Source organism: Hermetia illucens, chromosome 6 (genome assembly GCF_905115235.1).
Source record: "Hermetia illucens chromosome 6, iHerIll2.2.curated.20191125, whole genome shotgun sequence".
Classification (NCBI taxonomy): domain Eukaryota; kingdom Metazoa; phylum Arthropoda; class Insecta; order Diptera; family Stratiomyidae; genus Hermetia; species Hermetia illucens.
Window position 1 is genome coordinate 48,605,650 of NC_051854.1, and position 25,782 is coordinate 48,631,431.

The window sequence follows — 25,782 nt, forward strand, 5'->3', positions numbered from 1 at the left end:
TGGAATTAACAGATAAAATTAAAACACCACAAAACGTTTTTTTATGTAAAACAATTAAAAAGACTCCTTTTCAACTGGGCGCATCGAGTCACCTTCTGCTATCTTTTTCAGAAAAAATCACATGAAGTTAATCGAATTGACCCGACTCGTTGTTTATTGAATGTAAAATCATAGGGGGCGGAGTGATGTGGCACAGCAGGGTTAACAACATTCGAAATTTATTTCGAATGTTGTTAATGCAAGCAGCTAGATTACGCCGCTGGCGCTCTCCGTGGCTTTTTAGAACTCGCCATGAGAGGGGAAAGCCAGCGATGAAAAATTTCCGTTGGTTCGAGACAGAGGAACCGCATGGAAAACAACCGATCTCTTCTGCTCCAGCCTCCGGTGAGAACGCACGCAGTCGGTCAAGTATTAAATTTAACTTATTGTTCCTGAATTGCAAAAAGAAAAATAAAGTGATTAAAGTTCCATCTTGCATCGATATTTCAAAAATCACGACATTGGGTAGTGTGCGAGAAATCGATGGACGCTATTACAATTTGGACTCAAAACTAGACACGCCTCAATGTATTGGAACCGAAAGGGATCTCTTCAACCATTTACGAGTAGAATTACAAAGTTCTAGCATGGTGCAGTGATAAAAATGAGTAAAGTAATTTTACGAAAAGTCAGTCACACATCTTGAATAACTTTTGTTTTTTGTTCACTCTTAAATGGAGTATGTGAGGCTTCAATTGAAAACTTTGTCCGTTTTTGAGTTGTCAGATTCTTCACTGATACTAATCTCGACTTAATACACACAATAAAACCAATGCCAACCAATCTATCTACACCCATTGGCATTTTAGAGAAGCATACGACTCGCGAAAGATATCCAACGGCATAGAATAAACATGCAGAATGGTGTATTACTTCAGAGCGGGAGTTGCAGAATATCTAGTTGATTTATAAGGTAACTGGCAGTGTAATGAGGAATATAATCACCGTTTCAAGATGTTCTCTTTTATATTATATTAAGTCCCAAGGCAGAGGTAAGGCAGCATCTGATGAATTGTCTCCTGTTCTGAACGACCCCGTGTTTGTTTCAATTTTTTCACCTTTCCAATGAGTGCTATACAAAAGATGTAAGCAGCGGGAGAAACGTAAGGACACACCCCACCGTATAGATAGGGCAACAACAAACTACATTTAAATTACATTTTGCCGACTTCCACTTGAATAAATTACACCAAATATTGGCTCTCAATTTGGTGTTCGTTGATATTTTTGAAAAACGTCAAATTTGTTCACATTTTTCTTGAAACAAAAAATCCTGCGGTTTTGTTGTATTGGTAACGATATGATGAAACTGGGTAAATTAATGCCAGTTCTGTCCCAAATTTTTAATAGCAAACACGAGATGGGGAATTGTGAGGGGTCGCATCACCCACATGAATGGACTGACTGCCATATTTTAGTTGATTCACTCATGAGTTACACATCTCTAATAAGAAATCGAATCACTATAATCGTACTGAACCACTGAAATGAACCCTTTTGAGTCGATAAGATTTGAGCGTAAAAGTCACTCTGCTGCCATTTGGATATGTGTCATTCTAGTTGCAGAGACACTACAAGCGGTTAGAATTCCCTTCTGAGTAAGTTAATAAAGAAAAAATACAGGAAGGGAATTATAGACTCACGTATCGAAAGTGAGTCCATATAATCAAAGCGGACTCGGAATTAGGATATACTTTGAAAAAGATTAGAATAGAATATGAGAGGATACTTGAGTGGAACATTTTAGTATCTTAGCATCCTGGACAGATGGTGTTCTATAGCACAGAACAATGAGGAATGTAGGCTTCCCGGGAACTTTTGTGGGGAATCGAATTTCATTGCCCAAGGCGTTGTTAACGTATGTATCCCACTTAGGAATCCAATAAAAATTTGCTTCTGTTATAATTTGGATATGAGAGGGTCATGCGACAATTTTTTTCGTAAAAAGATTCCAACAAAATTAAAGTTTGGAAAAGAAACCACATAGAAATGAATTTTTGAAAAAAATATGGTGGTGGGTTTTTGAAAAATGTTCAAACTTAACACATAGATTTATTAGATTTTCTAAGTAGGATGTGGTAATAATTATGATTGGGTTAAAGTAGAATCATCAGCTGCTTACCTGGCGACTTTTCCACTAGGTTTCGTTTTCAATGAGTAGCGGCTGTTTTCAACAAATTCAACTACCAATCAAAAGCCTCATATCGCAACCAGTTCTTGTTAAGGGCATTCCGGCCCCATACAATTTCAAATACTTTCATTTGGCAAAATATGATATTAGCCTGCGAGTTCTAACGAAAAACTGGATTTTATGATTTGATATAGGAACAGAATTCCACCTTTTCGTTTTCCATGAAACTTTCATTTTACGAGATAAGTACTAAGGGTTTAAAAACGCCCTAAAAGTTCCTTCAAATTCACTTTCTATGGTATTTTGGTGGCATCATCTTTAAGCAGAGTTTGAGCACCATCAGTCTTCAGAAGGAAATTTTATCATGTATAGTTTTTGGAATTCGCCTAAAGTTTTGTATTTTGTATGGAAATTCGTGAACCGAATAATTGTTCAGAAGGCTGATAGTCATTCGGTTCTATCCAAAACAGGTACATGAGTGCTATATTCCATTCAAAGATGTTCGACAAGTAATTAGTGGGGCGTTCTGGACACCCAAAACAGTCTTCATCTGACGAAAACTTCAATAAAATCAAGAAAATGGTGCTCAAAATAGTAGCTTGGGTGAATTGAATATCTCCCAAGTCCAACAGGACTTGCTCCAAAAGAACTGAAAAAAAACACGGAAAATTATTTACTGATGGTGTAACCGTATCCCTTCAGATGGGACCTACTTTGAAGGCGGGACAATAGGTTTATTGTGCATATGAAGCATAGATCTTGCGTGTTTCATTTATTGGTCGGAGACTATGAAACGGGCGTTTTTGGTTAGACTGTGTTCAATTGCGACTGAGAGAGGTTTATTACAACGTGCGTTCGATATTTTTTTAAATAAATTTTAAAGGTATTCTTTTCACTCATTCAAAGCTTCGACAACCATTAATCAAGCTTTGGGATTTGTATCCACCAAAGAAAAAAAAGCTCGATATTGGTTCCATAAATTTCGTTCTGGAAATTTGAGCATCGTCAATGAGCCTCGAAGAAGACCACCGGCCATTTTGATAACGAAGAATTAAGGACAACTGTGGAATCCGATCCAGACACAACTACTCGTAAATATGGGATTAAGCTAGGGACTGGCCATACGGCTGTGTTGAAACATCTGCGTGCAATAAATAAAGTAAAAAAGTTCCGAACTCTTGGCCGCGTTCTGGAGAAGAATCCTCCGAAAAATTGTTGGCCCCTACTTGAGGATGGACGATTCCGTAGCCTACATAACGACGAAATCGATGAGCGATGCCATAACCGTCAGGTTGTGGATAAAATCCGGCACAATAGGTTACGGTGGGCGGGTCACTTAATCCGTATTGATGAGGATGATCCAGCCCGGAAAATCTATAAGGGCAATCTCTATGGTAGAAAAAGAAGACGAGGCAGACCTTGCCTGAGATGGAGCGATGGCGTAGGTTAGGACGCCAGACAGCTTTTAGGGATATCGAATTGATGGACCTCGTCGCAAAACCGGGATGTCTGGAGTTCTTTATTAAGGCAGGCCTAGACCGGATACCGGTTGTTGCGCCGTTGATGATGATGATGATGATTCATATGTACCGCACGAACTGACGGAACTGCAGATGGTCGACCGCAAAAGCAAGTGCGCATCTTTGTTAATTCACAATACACGATTGCCGTTTTTATACCAAATCATCACTTCCGATGAAAAGTGGATTTTGTACAACAATCGAAAACGGTCAAGCAAATGAGAAGATAGGAATATACTGCCCGGACATACCCCTAAACCAAAATTCCGTGAAAAGAAGGTTCTGGTTACCAAATGGTGGAAGGCCAAAAGAGTGATCCATTATTCCTTCCTACAACCAGGCAAAGCCATTACAGCGGAATCCTATTGCCGTGGGACCAGTTTCTTGCAGTTGTTGAGGGAGGGTTACGTCCCGCGCAAAGACACCTACTGCAACCACGCCAAGAGAAATACGGCCCAACTTTTGGAGCAGCGTTGCGCAATCAGATTTTGTGTGAAACTGGGTAAAAACGGGTATAAGGCACTAGAAATGGAAGCATTTCTAGCGCCTTATACCCGTGTTTACCAAAGCCTACGATGAAGGCGAGATTAAAAATAGGCAAATTTTCATGTAACACAAGAGTTTTGTCAAAATCGACGACCACTCGGGGTCCCTGTCGCCATCACAAACGGAGGACTCGATGCAAGAAGGGCCTCCAAGTTTTGGACAAAGATCGACGATTAAGTGTTCGGATGCTTGAAGAGGAGTGCGGGATACCCAAAACAATAGTTCATCGCATTTTAACAGACGATTTTCAAATCAAAAAAGCCTATGTGAAAATGGTATCGAAAGTCCTGATGAGTGAGATGAAGGAGCAGCACTTACTGAAATGCCAGGAATTTCAAGAATAAAACAGACCCGGACTGATAACAGCAGACGAGGCGTGGATATTTTAGTATAATCCCGAACCAAAGCGTCAGAGCAGCGAGTGGCACACTAAACGGTCTCCTTGCACGAAAAAACCAAGGTTGAGCAAATCGTGAATCAGGACGATGCTCACTGATCTCTTGACCGAAAAGTTGTGATTCACAGTGAATTTGTATTACAAGGACCGACAACCAATAAAGAGTTTTACTTTGAATTACTCAAATGGTTGCGCAATAGTGCTCGAGCCGCCTAAAGAGAAATTTGCAACAATTGGTTGTTGCACCGTGACAACGTGCCAAACCACCTGTGCTCATTGCCTCCGAGTTGCTGGTCAAAATGAGGGTGACAATGCTGACGCAGCGGCCGTACAGTCCTGATCTGGCCTTTAGCGGATTTCCTCCCAAGGGTTAAAAGACCTTTAAAAAGACTCGGTAAACACTGGAGGCGATAAAAGTAGCTACGACGACCACACTGAAGGCGAATCTAGTTATCGATTTCCACGGCGCCTTTAATGATTGTGGGTGAAGCGTTGACAATGGTACCTCGAATCAGAGTTACAAGACAGTTGAACAATTCGTAAATTTGTATTGACTAAAAGTATTTAAAAAAAACCACTCCCAGAACTTTTGAGACAGATTCTAAAAGTCTGATCTTTCTCGTCTAAAGAATAAAGGATTTAATCATGGGAAATTACACGGTGGAGAAATAATTAAAATTATTTACTTTTAAATAATACTGAGAAAATTATCGTGGGTGAATTTTAAGGAAATGGTTCGGTTCATGACTTGCCATGGTCTTACTAATCTCGTGCATCGGGATAGACACCGAAGATATGGCTGAAAATCCATCCAACTTTTCTGTGCATAGCCCACAAAAACCGACTTGCATTTACATCCTTATAAAATGCAATCTAGGCAAAAACTTTTGGTGGGAAGTAACAAATGAAAACAGCATCTAAAAATACATGTCCTTTCTTACATACTGTATGTTCGCCTTATCAGTTAAAAGTATAATAATGAGAGTAACAAGTAAGAACGACGTAAAAGTAACATTTAGGACAGTGAAACAGATGAGGATAGGTTTGAAAGCGTGAACCCTCTCTAAAGATTAGAATGGCAATATCATCAACGAGGTGATTCAAGTAAAAACAAGATGGGTTCAGTATTTAAGACGTCTTGAACCCAACGATGAACCATATCCACCCCTCTGCCATTTCGCAATTGATGATATTCCAACGGAGCTCTTAAAAGAGGGAACAGTGCTCACCAGCCGAATCTGCAAATTAATCAGCAGAATCTGAACAAACCCCTGACCACTGAAGGAAAAGTGTAATTTGTCCTGTATACAAAAAGGGTGATCGTCTGCGTTGTGAAAACTATAGGGGGATCTCATTCCTGTACATGTGTGGCGCATCGGGGTTAACTACCGATTGACAGTGACCATCATCGGTGTTTTCCGTGGCGGAGCAGGCCATGATTAATTAATTTTTTGAATTAAAAAAAATATGAATATGGATAAGTTGAAAAATGTCAGTTTAAGAAAATAAAAAGATTTTTATGTCCCGTCTCCATGTAATGAGTGTATTTTTGTCTTCATTGGATTTAAAGTAATTTGCAATTTAATTAAGCTCTCCAAAGTGTCATGTAGCGGCTAACATGTTTGAAGGTAGTGAAAAGGAAAATTTTCACTAGACGAGAAATTTTCTGGTATTTAAACATCACCATTCACTGAAGCACAATATCTAAAAAAAGTCAAGCGACGACGGCTTTACGGTTTCTTACCAGGGCAGAGGCAAATCGTCAGACGCTGCCTCACCTCTGCCCTGGGAGCAGCGTGACCGTAGCGGCTCGCAGATGTTGAATGCTCCTTTATATAATTCGTAGAACACGACATGCCCACATTATATTGAGCGCAAATCCGCCTTATTGACCAGAGCTGGCCAGAGCTGAAATATTCGTTTTGAGAATGAAGGGGGTCCTACGAGTAAGTCCGCATCAAAGAGGGAGTAAGTTGCTCTCCAATTGGTCCGGTCCTGCATCAAGTTGATGCGGACTTAGGACCCCCTTCATTCTCAAAACGAACACAATATCTAGTTCTGTCCGGCATTCCGAATAAAGACGCTCAAAGTGATGTGTGGCTTTACCTAATAAGGTAGAACTACAATTGGTGACCCCGAACTTCAAAACCAATCCGGCGGTGCAGCTTCCAGAAATTATTGCCATTCCAATCGTTGTTGAAACTATATTGAAGCAAGAACCAGCACCAATTTCAAACAAATGACGCTTTTCTCACCATCAGAAATTGGAAACAATATTTTTGAAAATTTTGCCAAGCCGAGGCTACAAATTGACATCCTATTAGCCAGATGGAAAGAACAACATTAAGTCTCTTCCCCTCAAGAACGCCTGCTCTTTCGACGCCCAGTCTATCGAATTCTTCAAGTTCCGGCCATTTTGTCCAAACAAATAACAATAGCCAGTTCAAAGTTCAGACTCTTCCACCAATCCCAGCTAGTCTGCTTACACCAAGTTTCCAGCAAATTGACTGCAGTTAGTTTGGCGAGACAAACTCAAAAATCAATTGACTTCGACGACGTCGTCGCAAGGAGCCACCAAAAGGAAAAAATTTAAGTTTTTTTTTGTTTTACATGAAAGGTGCGGACGAATATAATCGAACGACGACTGAGAGAGTATATAGATAACATCAAGGTGGCTTCAGACCCGGACAATCGAAAACGGGCTAGATATTCGCAGTTAAGCAGGTGCTTGAAAAATGCTGGGAATATGACATTGATATGCACCAACTCTTCGCTTCTCTCAGGAGTACGATAGTGTAAATCGTAATGGTCTGCATAAAATAATGATCGAATTAAAAATCCTATCGAAGCTATTCCGGCTAGTGAAAGCTAGAATGATTAACAACGAGGGCCATAGAAAAATTAAAAGTGAACAACAAAATTTTCCCCCGCCCCCTCTTTTACTTGGTGTTGGAATACGTTTTCAGGAAGATGGCAAAATCCGCGAAACTGGCGGTGTACGCAGACGACATGGATACCCTTGCTGGATAGATGCTTCGTGCGAAGCAAGTGTTCGAGCAGTTCAAGTCAACAGCGAGTGAAGTGGGGCTCAGGGTCATTGAATCCAAAGCGAAACACATGTCCGAAACTCGAAAGGCGGTTGCTAGTATGTAGAACATTGCAATGGGCAAGGATAATTTCTAACAGATAGACCAGCTCGTTTACCTAAGAGCCCTAGTTTCGAAGGACGAAAACGAAAAACAAAATCCAAAGACGAATTATTACTGCTCACAAAGCATTTTATGCGGTCTTCCCCATAATGAGGTCGAGAAAAGTACACAGATGCAATAAACTCTACGCATCTACAAGATATTAATTCATCCCGCATCTCGCATCCATACAACCGGTATGGAGCCTCCCTGCTCCCATAACAGACACGATTTTAGGAGTTTGTGGCCTCAAAACGGCGCACCAAAGCGCTAATTGGGCTCCTCGGAGCGGCCACTGATACCTACCTACCTACCCTACGTCATATGTGTACATAAATTCTCGTTCTCTTGCGGCACAAATTTGTTTACACGAACAGCGTTGCCTAAAACGTGGATCTCTTAGGACAAGCACCGAGCTTTCGATGGAAGTGGAAGCAACACTAAAAATCAAGTCAGGAAAAGTGATTGGGTATCCATATTAGGGCGAAAGACGAATATTAGAATGCGATGAATAAAAAAAAGCAGCCACGAAGAAGACATGAACAAAAAATACTAAAACCAAGAGAGAGAATTATTAAAGCCTCCGGCTAGTAGCGAATAGAATATCAGGTGTAAGAAAAGCCAATATTATGACGCCCAATGAAAAGTATTGACGACATATTAGCGAATATTAAAACAAAATAAGGTTACAGAATAACGAAAAGTTGAAAATGCAGATATCAACCCCAAATCACATTCTGTAAAGATGAAACAGACAACACAATTGTTGCAAACTGAATTAAGGAAGGATAGATTTCGTGGTTCAAAAAAAATATAAGAACGGAAATGATCAAACGAACCAGTGAAAAGTCAATACACAAAAAATTAACATTTGACGATTATACTATAAAAAATGTGAACGAAATTCTACGAGGGGGGACCCATGAGTTGCGGGAATTACGCTGTGGTGGGGAGTGAGAGTGGAGGAACCTATTGTTTGACCACATGTCCGTTAGTGTTACACCACTTGCGTCAGTTGAGCGAAGTTGTGTCGCTATGAGTGCATCGGTTCGCCTGTGAGATTTTTTTGAGTAAAACAACTTTTTACGTTTCGTCGAAAACGTAATGGCAGTTGTCGAGAACAACGCGCAGCTGTGAAATTTTGTTTCCTGTTGGGGAAATCGGCCGCGGAAATTATTGTAATGCTTAAGACTGCTTATGGAGATGCTGCCTTAAGTAAAACCAGAGTTTACGATTGGTTTTCACGTTTTAAAAATGGAGAAATGTCTATTGAAGGCTAACTTCGTTCAGGACGTCCCTCAACATCAAGAACTGATGAAAACGTCGACAAAATCAAAAAAAGACCGTCGCCGAACCATTTACCAACTCTGTGAGATGTCGGGAATGTCATGGAGTCCAATTCAAAGAATTTTATCCGAAGATTTGCACATGAAAAGGGTTGCAGCCAGATTCGTCCCACGCCTTCTGACAGCCGAGCAAAGGGAGCGCCGATTTCAGACAAGTTTTGAGCTTCAAAATAAGCTCGAAGAGGACGTTGAATTTTTTTCCAAGGTGAACAATGGTGATGAATCGTGGTGAACAAAGCAGCAATCAAGCCAGTGGAAGACAGCTGGTTCTCCTCGTCCCAAAAAAGCTCGCCAAATGAAGTCAAACATCAAGACAATGCTCATTTGTTTCTTCGATTGCAGAGGTGTTGTGCACGCGGAGTTCGTTCCCCCGGGTCAAACTGTCAACCAGAAGATCTACTTGCAGGTTTTAAAAAGATTGAGGGAGAGTGTCTGGAAGAAAACGGCAGATCTTTGGCACACAGGCGACTGGTTCCTCCATCATGACAACGTGCCGGCCCATACCGCCCTTTCCATGAAGCAATTTTTGACCAAAAACGTCATGACATCGATTGTTCACCTCCCATACTCACCGGATCTAGCCCCCCGTGACTTCTTTTTGTTCCTCAGACTCAAAAGGAATATGAAAGGAAAGCGTTTTGCCACTGTGGAGGAGGTGAAACAAAATTCGCTGGACATCCCGATGAGTGAATTTCAAAAATGTTTTGAACGATGGAAGAATCGATAGAGATGTGTGTTGTAGTCAAAGGCGAATACTTTGAACGTGATCAAAATGTGGTGTAAAAATATTCAGAAATAAAAAAGTTATGACGAAATTCCCGTTTTTTTGGGTCCCGCCTCGTATATTTACGCCTAAAATTGAATAAAGATAACGGAACTGCCCAAATAAGACGAAGAATATGGCCCATTTTGAAGATAACAAGAAAACTATTCATTAAACTGAGGAACGAACGTCAGTGGGTAAAATTATCGATGTACCTTGTTACTCGGATTTTAGGGTTGGAGGTTACAGTCGATAACCAAGACAAATGGAGACCAGACATGCAGGAAGCCAAGATTTGAGAGGGATTATAATACGATGACGACGAACAACACCAACTAAAAAATGTTCTAATTATGGAAAGTGTTTTGAGTTTCATTAAGATTGAAAAATACTCATTATATAGATAGATATAGATTTGGTGGAAAGTGTTGCTTTATACGGTGATAATACACAAGCACCCAATATATCCTTCAAAAGGCTTTCATTGTATTATCTTTTTGGCAAGTAAGAAAGAAACTTTTCAGTTTAAATGATGCACAGTATGATGATAAATCGACCCAAAGGATATTACGAATCAGAAAAGTACTTGAAATCTCATTAAATATGCAGAAAGATGGCATGTGTTTAAGCCCAAAATAACGAGTGAAGCCGCCAAATCGTGGCAATTTTGAAAAATTAACAAGTCATTTGTACAAAGGGAACTAACAACGCAAAAAGTATCTCAAATTAATCAAATCTCACAAAAAAAGATCGAAGAGCTGACAAAATTAACCCCGGGAAAGTTCGTCACCTGTCCACTATCAGTCCGTTTATTCAATACCTTAAGCCTTAAGCGTCGAAATCAGATTTAGCCGATAGACTGTTAACGAAAAAAAAAGGAAATTGAATAGAAAAAGCCCACGCTGTCTTTTAAAGAATATTAAAGAGAGAAAAAATTCGTACTGTAAAGATATCAAAATAGCCCCACTTTCAGGTATCATACATTTTTTGGGAAGGATGGCGGCCGCGATTTTTCAGCGGAGTTAGAGGGTCGGGTCTTCCCCTTTTTCCATCCTCTGGTACACAGGTAGATACTAGACAGCTACCACACTCCCCCTTGTCCGCCAAAAAATTAAATAAGAACGGGAACGCACGATTTCAAACTGTTTTGCCCTTGAGCACGAGCAAGATATAACGAAAATCAAATTAGCTGTGTTTGACATACCGCCCGGACTTGCCAATGTATTGGTGAAATCGGCAAGTTTTTGCCTATGCATAAGTGAATACGTGAAACTACTTTTTGTTATATGGGTGAGCACGACAGTAGTGCCAGAATAGCAAAAGCTCACCGATCTCTCTCTCTTACAAATACGATTTGACTAAGATTATGCCTTGCCCTTGTTTAGCGTCTCTGATGTGTACAGATAAGCTTCTGCAACACATTCGCAAGCCGGAGCATTTTAGTGTGGGTACTGCCTATTAGATATACTGTGCTCTGGGGTTTGGATTCAAAATTCAAAATTAATCATGCTATACATCACTTTTAAGAGGGTAACGTCTCCACTCCCTTCTCTGCATAAATTCTTCACCCTTTTCGGCGATAAGATGGAAAATTCAACCTTTACCACTATGTTACTATTTGAAGATCATTTGTTCTTATGGAACCAAGATATACCCCTTCAAATTAGATGGTAAGGCATCACTGGGAGTTGAGGAAACGGTCGAGCATTGTGGAGGCTACGTGACTGTAAAGAAGTGGATCGTTCGTAGCATGGACAGATTCCGAATTGGAATCATATAGAGAATTGTTGAGCATATTTGAAGCAGAAACTAAATAGCCACCGAATGACGTTAATGGGCTATAGGACTGCATACAGGATACATGGCAATTGACATCACCAGAAAATAGTGCCATACTCCATGATTCTATGCCAAACGGATAAAACATTTGAGAAAAGCAAGTATTAAAATTCCTAATCACCAAAGTTTGTTGCAAAACTGGTCCAATTCCCCTTGATAGTACTTATTAACTTTTATGAAGAATCAAAGTGAAAATATTGCTTATTTTATCTCATGTAATGAAGTGTAATAACTTTTTGTTTGAATTTTATTTTTCCAAATTATTATAGGTGCATTTATGTGCCTTTAGTGTGCCCTTTTTTCAAGCGCTTAATGTTTAAAAGTATTGGGTTGTTGCACATGAAATGACCGATTTGGCAATCAAGTGAAGTTAGTTGCGATTTTGCTGTATCAAACTACCACCAGTTGGCGCTGTTAGTGTCGGATAATGAAGTATAAGTACTCCTACATTTCATTAAGGAGTCATCTCAGTTTTGACCATCGTTGTGATAACAGTGAATAAAAAGGAAAAAAAGATGGAGAAGAGCCAAGAACGTATACTTTTTCTGTATGAGTTCAAACTGGATCATAAAGCAGCGGGATGACCAGGAACATTAACAACGCATTTGGAGTTGATACGGTAAGTGAACGAACCCCACGGTGGTAGTTTGAAAAATTCCGGATTGACAACGAGGAGCTGTGTTTGCTAGTCGAATCCGACAGACGTCAGTCTGTGAGAGACATTGCAGAGAAACTGGGCGTACACTATTCGATAGTTTCCCGGTACTTGCAACAATTTGGAAAGGTGAAAAAGCTTGACAAATGGGTTCTATAATATATGCCCTTACGGAGCAAAACATGGCGCTTCGAATGGAAATTTGCAGTTCTTTACTCTCCCGCAACAGAAGTGATCCCTTTTGGCACAGAATAGTGACATGTGATGAAAGTCCTTGGGGGTTTAACGTGAGTACCTGCCGTGTAGGCATAATCCCACGGTCCTCTTCGAACACGGATTGATTTTGTGACCACAATCAGAGCCCTGTCATGACTAGCACAGCGGTATCGGTTTATACTGAGTGCAGGCTCAGCATTCATACCAGTGGATGCGAGGCCTATCTAACAACTCTGCCGCAACTAAGGAGTACGCCACCCGAGTTGTACAGCGCAACTCCATGTTTGAGCCCCGAGGAGTTCTGCCCACGATGTAGGCATAACCACAAGTACCATGAAACTCCCACTAGGGGGCCAATCGCAAATAACCGGGCCGAGAACACATCCTCCAGGAATTCTCCTGGAGCATATGCTCTGAGAGGGCCATCCCGGTTCCCATGGTACCAGATAACCTCCGGTGAGACTTCGTGGCAGAGCCACTTCAGATGAGTCCCTTACAGACTCGGGTCTGATCGCCCTCCTCGAGTACGTGGGGACGGAACTCCCAATGGGTTAACTGGAATCAGTCCGAAGCGGAGAGTGACAGAAAGAGAGTGATGAAAAACGGATATTATACGACAATCGTCGCCGATCAGCACAATGGCTAGATGCTGATGAGCCACCGAAGCATATGCCGAAACCGAGCCTCCTTCCGAAAAAGGTAATGGAGACTGTTTGGTGGTCTACAGCTCGAGTTATCTACTATTTTTTTTGGCACCTGGAGAAGAAAAATACTGTGCCCAACTCGAGGAAATGCACCAAAAATTGAGTATTCAATTGCCGAAATTAGTCAACAAAGATGGTGTGATACTCCTTCACGACAATGCACAACCTCATGTATCCAGAACAACGTTTCAAAAGTTGCAGTTTGAGACTGCTTCATCCGCCATATTCACCGGACCTCTCGCCAACCGACTACCACTTTTTTTTAAGCATTTTTTGGCGGGAAAACAATTTAGGAATGAAGAGGCCATCAAAATTGCCTTCGACGAGTTTATCAATACCCGAAAATGGCATACATGCTCTTGAATCTCGCTGGGAGAAGTGTTTTTTTAATCGACTGGGACCTATTTTGATTAATTAAATCAATTTTTGTAAGCTTTACGATTGCTTCAAATTTTAGTACCAAAACGGCCATTTCATGTGCAACAACCTAATATCATGTGCCACCTATCAATCCGGAGAGTATAACTTCCCTGATTGCAACCGAAGGACAGTTCCATACTTATCTAGGCTAGAGTTGTCAATTGCAGCTTAATTGGAAGAAGTCTCCTTAGTTGGTGTTTGGAGATGTACTTTCTTTTGCAGGGCCAGAGGACCATTTTCTACATATGCTTCTAAAAGGATTAAGTCAATCAACCATTTTTTCTATTGTCTGAAGGAACAATGATATTCACTCCAACAATGAAATGAGAATGCGAGTGATCAACGTGAGAGCATGTCATGGGATTGCAAATTATACTAATTAAAAACGGACTCCAATAGACGAAAAATATGACTAGCACAATCATCGAACTAAGATCCTAACAATTTGTAAAAACAACATTGAATCTCTTTAGAAAATCATTTTATTATTATTAAAGATGTCAATTATCTTTTGTCGTTGCTATTCTGATAAATTTTCTTCAATTTAGTGACGGAATTTACGTCGCATGATACTCTCTCTCTAAAAAGATGTTCGATAATGTAAATAATTTCTCTAGGACTAAAATCTAATATATTCATCATAATCAATTGTTTTTAAAATATACAATAAGAAATTTTTTTTTCAGTTTGTTTCATATATATCATAAGATTCACCAATTCATTTAACAGTTCTCTCACTAATCTCTCTTGCTTACCTTTCAGCGTTTACATAAAAAAGAAATAATAGTGAAATGGTAAAACGATAAAGAAGATGTGCTACTTAAAAACAGGGTTTCTCGTTAAAATCATAAAATACAATATGAACGGGTGGAACTTAAAAGATTTGTTATTTTGATACTAACAGATATATGGTTTATTAAAAGGTTCATTCACATTAAACTTAAAATCAACGAACTTTCAATATGGAAATATTTCTTTTTTTCTTCAAGTTATTTTTTATTCTCGTTTTTTATTCTTTACAATTATTACTTTCCTGCTTTGCCTCCTTTTTCCCAAGTTCACATTCGCTTTTCTTTGAATTATCTAAGGGGGAGAAAAAAACACGGCGTATAGTTCGAGTGTTGTTATTGCGGTGCTGAATTGTCGGAAGAGAAATTGCTGATGCTTGGCCACGACAAGAGACTGTGCTCTGTGCACTATCAACTGCCTAGGTCTCGCCTAGGGTCCTACTTCAGCGCTCTTGAATATCAACACTTTCCTCCTCGATTTGGTATTCTATTTACTTGTTTAGTCGAATATATTTTCACTTTATCATTAATGCTTTAATATATATTTAAGTTATATAAAATCGGTATTAAAAATCATTTAATTTTAATGCTAAGGCTCTGTGTAAAAATCAATTTAAAGTTTGTGTTAATTATTAAATTGTTTTACTAAATATTTTTAAAGACTTTTTAGCACTATTACAATGTGTTTATGATGTTTCTTCTCCTTAATTTCTTTATAACTTTTCAATTAACTAGCTGAAACGGCATCAGCGATGGATTCTTATGTTACTGAACAACGAACATTTCCTCGTAAGTGCTGCGTTTTCACTTTCATAATATAGTATATATTTTTTGTTACCTTAAAAACTTATTGCAACTACGTTTACACATTCATGATGTAATTACGGTGTCAGGCGAAATATATTTTCGGTTATTTTCTCTCAATTTTGTAGTAAATTTATATGCGGGCTGTAACTTTTCTGTAGGATTAATAATTTCGAAACAAAACAAATATTTATTTAGAACCGTCGAATGTTTCTAGTGCTGCGGATTTTTGCTTGAAACTGTTTTATATTAACACTGATCGCTATTCAAAGCGCACGGCGATGCACTAAAACTTTACGTTTGATGTGAATACTAAAGAACATGATGATTTTTAAAGTTTTTAAAGTTTTTTTTTGTTATGGTTTTATAATCGTTTCATATGCGTACTGCAAACCTTTATGTTTATTCACTTTAACACCTCAAATTATTAGATAAAGGGTCGCGCGACGTCGATTCAGATTAATCAGTTCATTTAATCTTCATGCACAATTTCTCAATTTCGTTGACCGATTCGGCCTCGTCCACGGTTATGATCGCCACGATCCTAAAAAAGAAATATTCAATGAATTCGGAATTCTGACATTTTCAAAGTAGAAATGTGGACATAAATTTGTTAATTCGAGAAGTTTTCTCTTGATCAAATCATTAGTAAAAACAAGCATCAATTAAAATACGTTTGCCCAGAAATAATTTATCCGCTACAGACAAATCGGACAAGTTAGCAGCAAGGCCCCCCCAAAAGAAATTCATTACTTTCCTATAAGGCCTACAAATAAGTTCTGTCGGTTTTTTTTTTTAATTTGAAACTTTATTGTGAAAAATTGGTTATACATTCATTGTTCAAAGTATTGCCTATCGCTAGCCACAACTTTCTTCCATCTTTCAGACAATTCATAGATACCATCGCGCCAAAAATTGGCCGGCTTGGAAGCTATCCACTCATCGAGCCATTTTTTGAGTTCGTCGTAATTGGAGAAGTGCTGGTCAGCCAGGCCATGCTGCATCGACCGGAACAAATAGTAATCAGAAGGAGCAATGTCTAGAGAGTACGGCGTGTGGGGTAGGACTTCCCTTTTCAACGTTTCTAGATATGTTTTAATGGGCTGTGCAACATGTGGACGAACATTGTCATGTTGCAAAATAACTTTATCATGCCTTTGCTGGTATTGCGGCCGTTTTCTCTTGAGTTCGCGGCTCAAACGCATCATTTGACGTCGGTAGAGTTTGCCCGTGTCCGTTTCGTTCGGTTTTAGCAGCTCATAGTATACCACACCCAGTTGGTCCCACCATATACACAGCATGATCTTCTCACCATGAATATTCGCTTTGGCCGTCGATGATGAGGCATGGCCGGGGTATCCCCACGTTGCCCGACGCTTGGGATTATCGTAATGGATCCACTTTTCATCGCCAGTAACTATTCGATGCAGAAAACCCTTCCTTTCTTGTCGTTGGAGCAGATGTTCGCACGTGAAAAAACGGCGTTCGACGTCTCTTGGCTTCAGTTCATAAGGAACCCAATTTCCGACCTTTCGAATCATTCCCGTTGCTTTTAAACGGTTGGAAATGGCTTGCTGAGTAACTTCAAGTGTTTTTCCAAGTTCTTCGTCCGTTTGCGATGGATCTTGGTCGAGCAATGCCTCTAATTCTTCATCTCCAAAAATTTTCACTTTTAAACCGTCCAAACCACCTCTGACACGTTCGCTCAGACAGAGCATGGTCACCATAAACTTCCACCAAAATTCGATGACTTTCGGTTGCTTTTTTCTTCATATTGAAATAATGAAGTAGAACTCCCCGCAAAAACACATTATTTGCTACAAAATTGACCATTTTCGTTGATGAAAAAAATATTGTTGTTTACACTTCAATTAAATAATTTATACTGACGTTTGTGCCTATTGACAGTAGCTTTCCAATGAATGTTTGGAAATGTGCATCAATGGAATAAAAAACAAGCTACGCCATCTATTGTGAAAACCGACAGAACTTATTTGTAGGCCTTATATCAATTTCCACTTTGTTATAACATAGAGTCCCCCGGAGAGATTTTTTTTGAGGTGAAGCGCATTAAATCACCTAAAAGACTTAACAATCCCCAAAGGAAAAACTTGGCAACATAAAAATTGTTGTCTCTTGTTTCCACTTCAAAATCAGGCAGACTCGAAAATTAAGGAGACTAAAACGAAGATCTTTTAAACGCCTTCAGTATGCTTTCAACCTCGAGCGCCATCATTATTCTCTAAACCGTCGATTTCAGTAGTATTGACGCGACTAGTCTAGTTTTGGAACTAATGCCACTTAATGTTGACACCGCCGGGTTTCTAACCGACGCACAGTGGTTCAAAAGTTAAATCTAGCGCGAAGGCCCTAGCTTCACAATTATTGCAAGTGGAGGTCTGAAATTTTGCACAAATAATAATAATCGTTGGCGCAACAATCCATGTTGGATCAGGGCCTTGAAGTGTGTTAGAGCACTTCATTCAAGACCGTAACGGTACACTAGGAGGCAATGTGGTCAGCATTGCGCTCGCCCGAGATTATTACCCTGATTTCACTCAGGTACTCATTCACAGCTGAATCGACTGGTATCCGACGTCAAATCACGATACAAATTCCACTGCCACCAGTGAGATTTGAACCGTGACCTTCCGTACGACAGCCTTGCGCTCTAACCACTCAGCTATCCGGACACGGATTTTGCACAAAGTTCTGCTTTAAAATTACTTTGAATACTGTAAAACAGTAATCCGTTGAAAAAGTGGACGTGAAGTCGGTCAAAGGATAGTATAGGTCCCAGGGCGAAATGAGAATTGGTAACCACGATGGAACATAAAACCTGGGAAACGCCTGCTGAACTAACACCAACTCATATCTCCACCTCCACGTGGTAATGGCTGGAAGTTCTTTCTTAATGAAAACCTGCAGACAGAGAAGGATGAAGGCGAATCTCCCATGCCCAAAAACGAGACTAACAGGTCCTCCAGGATGGAAATTGGGTAGGGCTGACAACGCCATACGGAATACAACTTGTTCCGAAGCCACAACAGGATCCTCGGACTGGACGGATTATACGACGAACCCGGCAATGACAACGGATTAACGATTTGCGCATTTTGTCATGGAACGTACGCTCCCTGTGCAAACCGAATGCTGCTGAATAGGTAGCCGATACTCTGTCCCAATATAAGGCTGATGTAACAGCTTTGCAAGAGATGCGCTGGACAGGGATCGGTTTCCTGGAGAAGAGCCACTACATCATATATTATAGTGGCCATTCAGTAAACCATGTGCTCGGAGGTTTCTTAGTCAGCCAAAAAAATGAAACCTGCTGTTATTGGTTTTGAAAATATAAGCGCGAAAGGCTATGCACACTGCGGTAGCGAGGCAAATTTAGAAATATAAGCGTTATTTACATTCACGCCCTTACAGAGTAGACTGGAGAGTCGGAGAAGGATACCTTCTACGAGGCAGTTGAGCGGACCGTCGAAGCCTGTCCCAAATGATATCAAAATCATACTTGCAAATTTTTACAGTCAAGTAGGGACAGAGCCCGTATTCAGGCGATACGCTGGCTCCCACAACTCACATAGAAATATCAATGATAACGGGCTGCGGATTATTCATTTAACGCACGAAATGGTTGTTGGAAGTACCTGGTTTGCACGGAAAGCGGTCCACAAACATACGTGGGCTTCTCCAGACGGGACCACTTTCAACCAAATTGACCACGTGCTGATCGAACGCCGCCACCTCTCAGCCTTGATGAAAGTAGCAACATATAGGGGACCACTATAGACTCGAATCACTATCTCGTTGGCATAGTGGTCCGAGATCAAATTACAACACCACCTACAATCCCCTCTGACAATCAAGTGAGAGTGAATACTGAAGCCATCCATAACACAGTCCACCGTAACACCTATAAGGGTGAAATGAAGCATCAACAAATGATCTTCACAACTACCTGAAGAACATTATCAATGATACGGCCACAAACATACTTGGCCCCAGCCGCGAAAAAGTCGGAACGGCTGGTTTGACGATGAATGTAAGGTAGCAACGGAGCGGAAGAATACTGCATACCGAGCAATGTTGCATTCTCAAAGGACGTAGACACGCGGGGAGACTTATCACGAGCAGAGAAGCGACTTCACAGACGGAAAAAGGAAGCCTGGGAGAACCAACAAGTCTGTGAACTGTGTGAACAACCGCACCAGGCGCAGAAGTTTTACCAACAAGTCAGCAGGATAAAGCCTTATACAACTCGATGATCATCCTGCCGAGACAAAGAGGGAAATCTAATTTCCGATACAATGACATATTAGAGCAATGGGTTGAGTACTTTGATGAGCTACTGAACAACCAGAACATCGGCGAGTTGGAGGTCCCGCCAACTGAAGACGACGGACAAATACTGCCACCACCAAGTTTAGGAGAAACAATCCGTGCAATTCATCGGCTAAAAAATCATAAGTCGCCAGGAGGCGATGGAATTACCGCCGAATTGGTTATATGGAGGCGACAAGTTACACCAAGTGGTTCATCAACTTGTGCTCAAGGTATGGGACAGCGAATCAATGCCTGACGATTGGCAACAAGGCATTATCTGCCTCATACATAAAAAGGGAGATATCACCCAGTGCAGCAATTATAGAGGTATCACGTTGTTGATTACCATCTATAAGATATTCTCCTCCATCTCCTCCAACAAGGCGATATTGACATTCTGGGAAGAACAACCCGAGATCGATGAAGGCAAGACAAAATACATTGTGGCTGTTCTGCTCAAAACGTCTCACCATAGGGTCAAAGCTCTTACTGTTCAAGACAATGATCTTACCCGTCCTTATGTATTCCTCAGAGACCTGGGCTCTTAGGAAGAAAAACTAAGAACCCTTGCCCGCGTTCGAGAGAAGAATCCACTGAAGAATTTTTGGCTTCCTACATGAGGATGGACGTAGCCTACATTATGACGAAAGTTATGAGCGATACCACGACCGTCTGGTTGTGGATAAAATCTGGCTCAATGGGTTGCGTTGGGTGGATCATTTAATCCGAAAATCCTTTGGTTCAACCAGGATTAGGTAGATTTGAATTAATTTTTATGTTAATTTTGACCAAAACGAGTGGCGATTTTAGAGCAGTTTTTCTGCCTAGAAAGGACTGGCTGACGGATGGGAAAGGGTCATCAGTTACCTGAACTCGTTTAAATTCGTCTTTAAAATAGGTGAAGACACGCCAGCCCTAATTTTTATTAATAGAAGAGTTCGGAGAGGTATCCGTCGCCCGGAAAGTCGATAAGGGCAATAACTATGATAGAAAAAATAGACGTGGTAGATCCTGTCTCAGATGGAATGTTGGCGTAGGCCAGGACGCCAGACAACGTTTAGGGATATAAAATTGGTGGACTTCGGCGCAAAACCAGAGTGTCTGAAGTTCCTTATTAAGGCAGGCCTAGACTGGATACTGGTTGTTCAGTGACATAATAGCTATAAGAAAAAATATTCATCGGTGACCGTATACTGACTATGGTTCGTTCTGTCATCGAATCCCCTTTCTCATGGCAATTTTAACTGTTCCCCTTCATCTAAGCTTACAATTTCGAAAATACTCCGGCTGATACTTGGAAAAGAATTTGGGTATATGGAAATTTCATTTGCAACATTTTGAAGAATTTTTCTGCAAATTTAATGAGTATAGGGTGAAAAAACAGTCTCTATCTTTCTTTTTCCTTAGCCCTTGTCTCGCGGGGAAAAGGCGGGGTCGGCTGGTCGTGATCGATCGCAAAGTTCGTGCGTCGTTGTTGTACTTCCTGTATTGAAAACAAATGTCAGATGTCCTTTGGTTATTGTATCTTTACCTAGCAAATGGTATAACCCCGAAAGTCCCAATCAAATTGATGCAGTATAATTTAGACAAATTGAAGTCTATACATGAAGCAATAAAGTATGCAAAAAGGATATTTGGAGATTATTTAACAGCTTCTTCAAAGTTGCATCTTCAATAATAGTATTTGTTCGAACTTTAAGCCCAGCAAAACAAATTAGTGACAGAATCATTTTATTTGAAAAATATTATTCGAAAATATATGCCCTGCCGAGTAGATTACATATTCGGAGATGGGCTTCTATTCAAAATATGAGGCCTATAACACGAAAGATGAAGCGCAAATGAACTGCAACTATTTCGCCCATATTACCGACTTAGTAAAACATGTAAACCATGATGCATTCAGATTTAATGATTTTCTAAGATCCCTTTATTGAAACTAAATAACTTGACGTAACTTGATGCCCATCCTTTACGTCTCACAGCAGCGGGAGCGTAAAAACGGAAGGATATCATTCCCACGTTTAACTATGCAGGCAATGTTTGGTGAATTTGTCAAGTGATAGCAGCCTCTGATGACAGAATAATGGACATTTTTGAATTTTGAAAAGTGTTCACCAAAGCATGGAGGTCCTCAAAACATTAAACTGGGGCAGAAGAAACTCAGAAAGAGTTTTTGTTTAAGGTTATTGAACCCAATCTTTTTCTTCGTTTCGCTCACCAGGCACCCAGTTTCATCTCTTGTCAGAACGTTTGGATAAATTACTCGGCCAAGAAACTCCCGAAAGGCTTTCATCCCCAAAACAACATAGAAAAGGCGACGGGCGTTGCATTCTAACTGGTAACGGCAGAGAGAGTGGAAATAGGCTGGATCATGTGTCCATTTAGAGAGCAGGTTGTGCTGAAGCGACGCTACAGACTTTTTTTTCGCGGGGTCGACTTGCCGTGATTGGTTGCACAATTTTGTTATATCAAAGCCCTGATCGGGATGCAGTCGCACACTTTCAAATCACCATTCAGCGTTGTTTCGGTTTGCTTTGGTTTTAATCAACAGGTGACATTAAGACCAATTTCATATTTTCTTTGCTTTCATTGGTAGTTGCACTCTGACCAGGATAATTGGAAAATTCAATGTGATAAGTGATTCGACAATTTTTCGCAGGAAAAATCGGGTTTAAAAATTTGTTCACGCTGGTATGTTAACGATATCGAGGATATAGGTAAGTCCCTCAAGTTTAGCAAGAATCAGGAAATCGATTGAGGTAAAATGTTGAAGGATTAACCGATCACTACGAGCGAACTTTAATAAAATGCAAAATAAAGCGTCCATTTGATAGCAGCGCTAGTTGAGGGCCACTTCAAAAAAAAAAAAAGAAAAATAAGGAATCCCAGGAGAACGGTTTAGGACTCCTATACAACGCACCTGAGCAACAATATGGTTCACCCACAAAGGGGCGGTGATATCAGCAGCGCACTGTAACTATAGACAGTGATAGAAGACCTCAACGAAGTTGTTATTGACGGATATGAGGCCAGCTGTCCGACTAAGCCAGTTAAGTCACCAAGGGATGTACCCTGGTGGAACAGAAACCTAGCCAAAATGAGATTAGAGGTGCGAAAACTCTTCAACCGGGAAAAACAAATCGGAGATTGGCCAAGATGCAAAAATGCACTAACGTATAGCAACGCGACCAGGAACAAAACGAAACAGCTTCGGCGAATTCTGGCGGTGGAAGGTGATAACATTCTGCCTGACATCCCAACAACGAACAAAAGGGGAAGAAAGGAGAACTGGAAACTAGTAAAAGAGGTATGTTCGTAAGCGTAACTTCGGCAGTGTGAACCTTTAAACCACCGAAATCACCCGGAGTAGTTGACATCATCCCAGCACTACCCCAGAGATCTAGAAATTATTTTAAGATTCTTTTCTAAGAATAAGGGGCACAATAGTTCTTTAAGGACTTAAAAGAAGGGGCATCATATCCCTGGGATATATAATGAAGGCATGGAGACGGGCAAAAGTGGTTTTTATTCCGAAGGCGAGTAAAAAAGATCCTTCTCACCCTAAATCTTTCAGACCAATTTACCTAACATCATTCGTACCCAAAACGATGGAGTTCATAGTCAAATATATTAGAACTAACGTTCTAAAGCGTAATCAGTTTAGCTGCTCTTGTCACATATAATTTTATGCTTCTTTATTGGACAAATATGTTGTATTTAGCATAATTTTAAAATTACTCTTTACAATATATAAAACACGTAAATAGTCCAATTAAATTCGGTTGCAAAAAGGCTGTAACTGCGGATTGGTAGATGCTCTCTGCTGTTCTCGGTGGCATAGTTTTAATTAATTATTCAATTATTTTAAATGTCAGTTTAGTTGTCAAGGCCTATTTCACACGACAACTATTAGTCCGTGTGAAGTAGTCCTACCCTAGAAAACCGGTGGTGGCATCTATCTGTCGCATTAAAAACATTTGAAATTTATTTCGAATGTTGTTAACTCTGTTGCGCCACATCAGTGTCAACACGTTTACCGGGAAAGACGATCAACCGAAACTGCTCTGTATCAGCTGACGGATGCATTACGGGATTCCATAGAAACAAAATAAGTAGCACTGTGTACGTTCTTGGATATCAAAGGAGCATTCGATAACATATTGCACACAGAGATACAAGATGCACTGATCCGCAAGGGAGTGGGGGACACCCTGGCTTCATGGATGAGCAGAGGCGAATAAAAGCATCGACAGGTACAAATTCTACAGACCAAGAAGGTCCTTTTGGGATTACCTCCTCCCAATCTGCACATACAGATGCAGGATGAACTTAAAGGGTTTTTTTCGGTCAATTTCTAAAAGTTGACAATATACAATTAGTAAGTTTATTTGAGCAGCTATTGGAATGGAACATATTTTGAGGCCTAGATTTCATATAAGCGCACCACCGTGATTTTTTTCAGATGGTTGGGTAGTTTCCGAAAATGAGTTTTGTCTTTAATTTAAATGTGCATATTTTGACTCCTTGCTCGCGCACTTTACAGCTGACGTCAAAACTAATACCAACTTTGGAAAGTGCTAATTGAGACCTTTCATGACTATCTTCGGTCAAAAATAATTTTACATCCCCCTTCCTGTGTATGTACGGGGAGCGCCCCCTTTAGACTCCACGTAAACTTATGTCACTCACCAAGAAGAACCTCCGGATTATCATTTATAGGACATGTAATGAAGATGCGAATAGTGTCTTCTAACACTCATTTTGGTCATCTACACTCTCAAGCATTGTTTTTGCATAAGGGTTTCAACTCCGCAACTGTGAGTGTCAGTCAAAGGTTCCAAATATTCATTAATATTTTTCTGCAAGGCATAGCCGAGGTATTTTTGCCCTACATAACCCCGTATGCAGAGTTACGATAATTTGTGGGTCAAGTTTAAGCAGAAATTTGACATTTTATACAGTGTAATCGACTATCGCTTTTTCTTGTTAAATGGCTTGTCCTACAACTAGTTGAGCCGATATAATAAAAAAGTGTAGGTACTGTGAGGAATCCTGGGAAGAAGTGAAGGACGGCAATAGAAACGAACGGCGATAACGCTTAGGCATAATTGACTAAGGAGGAATCTGATTTTTTTGGGAGCCATTGCCACAATTATATTTAAGCTAGACAATTTGCGGTTTATATACATTCAAAAAAAAAAGGCGTGATTGTGAATTCATTGAAAATCGCCTAGTAAATTCAGGTCTAAGCCGGCCAAACCAGAGCTAAATTTTGTTTAGAAATTTAGAGTCTTCAATCAGCCATCAACTTAATATTGAACCAGATCCATTGGGGGCCTCAATCAAGAAACAAAATTTGCCTCTGTTCTACATCGGATGCCTTAGGCCTGAATTTATAAAGTGGTTTAATCCTGAATATAATTCATACTTATGTCAGTTTTATGAATATACTTATGTAGTCACCTCGATTACGCTGCTCCCAGGGCAAGGGTGAGGCAGCGTCTGATGAATTGTCTTAACCCTGGATGAAACCGCAAGTCGTATTTATTTTCAAACATTAGATACTAGGCCAAATCGGAGGGATCTGTGGACCAAAAAACCAAAAACAGTGAGAAAAATTGTTCCCAATTGGCCCGGTAGACTCCCTCAATCTCTGAATAATTTTTAAGACGCTTTTGTGTAGCTCAAAAATATAACGAACCTAACATGAAATAGCTTTAATTCTACATGAATTCGTCGTATATTTCTAGATCACTAAATATTTTCATTAGATAGACTTCGAAATTGAACATCTGCAAATAACCCCCAAATGATTCTATGAGCAATTGTGAGCGGCGTTCCAAAACCCATAATGATCTTGACTATTCAAACACAAAAAAGTACAGTATCAGGTATACTGGTTCGGGTAGTTTGATTCAAAAAGCTGAATATTATGGGTTAAGTTTAGCCATGATTTCTGGCAGTATCGTAATCTGCTCTCTAATAATATGCGCTTATACGAAATCGGTATCGGTGTGACAAATCGTATTTCAGCTCCTTGCAAGACTTGCTATTGAAGACTATTATGAAACGGTATCAATATGATAAAATT

At 40.1% G+C, this 25,782-nt stretch overlaps 1 protein-coding gene and 1 long non-coding RNA gene across 3 annotated transcripts in view; one reads left to right on the top strand and one right to left on the bottom strand.

Annotated features, from left to right (window-relative positions):
* The first annotated feature begins 821 nt into the window (after positions 1 to 821).
* LOC119658995 lies at positions 822 to 1,246 on the top strand. Its single transcript, XR_005250308.1, has 2 exons — positions 822 to 952; positions 1,026 to 1,246. It is a non-coding gene; the product is annotated as an uncharacterized LOC119658995 (long non-coding RNA).
* Positions 1,247 to 14,228: 12,982 nt separating this feature from the next.
* Positions 14,229 to 25,782, bottom strand: part of LOC119658992 (YTH domain-containing family protein) — a 53,906-nt gene continuing 42,352 nt past the window's right edge. For both annotated transcript variants that reach the window (XM_038066874.1, XM_038066872.1), the window contains one exon: positions 14,229 to 15,900. In XM_038066874.1, coding sequence (XP_037922802.1) covers positions 15,850 to 15,900 — 51 coding nt within the window. In that variant the 3' untranslated portion in view covers positions 14,229 to 15,849. The remainder of the gene's footprint in view (positions 15,901 to 25,782) is intronic.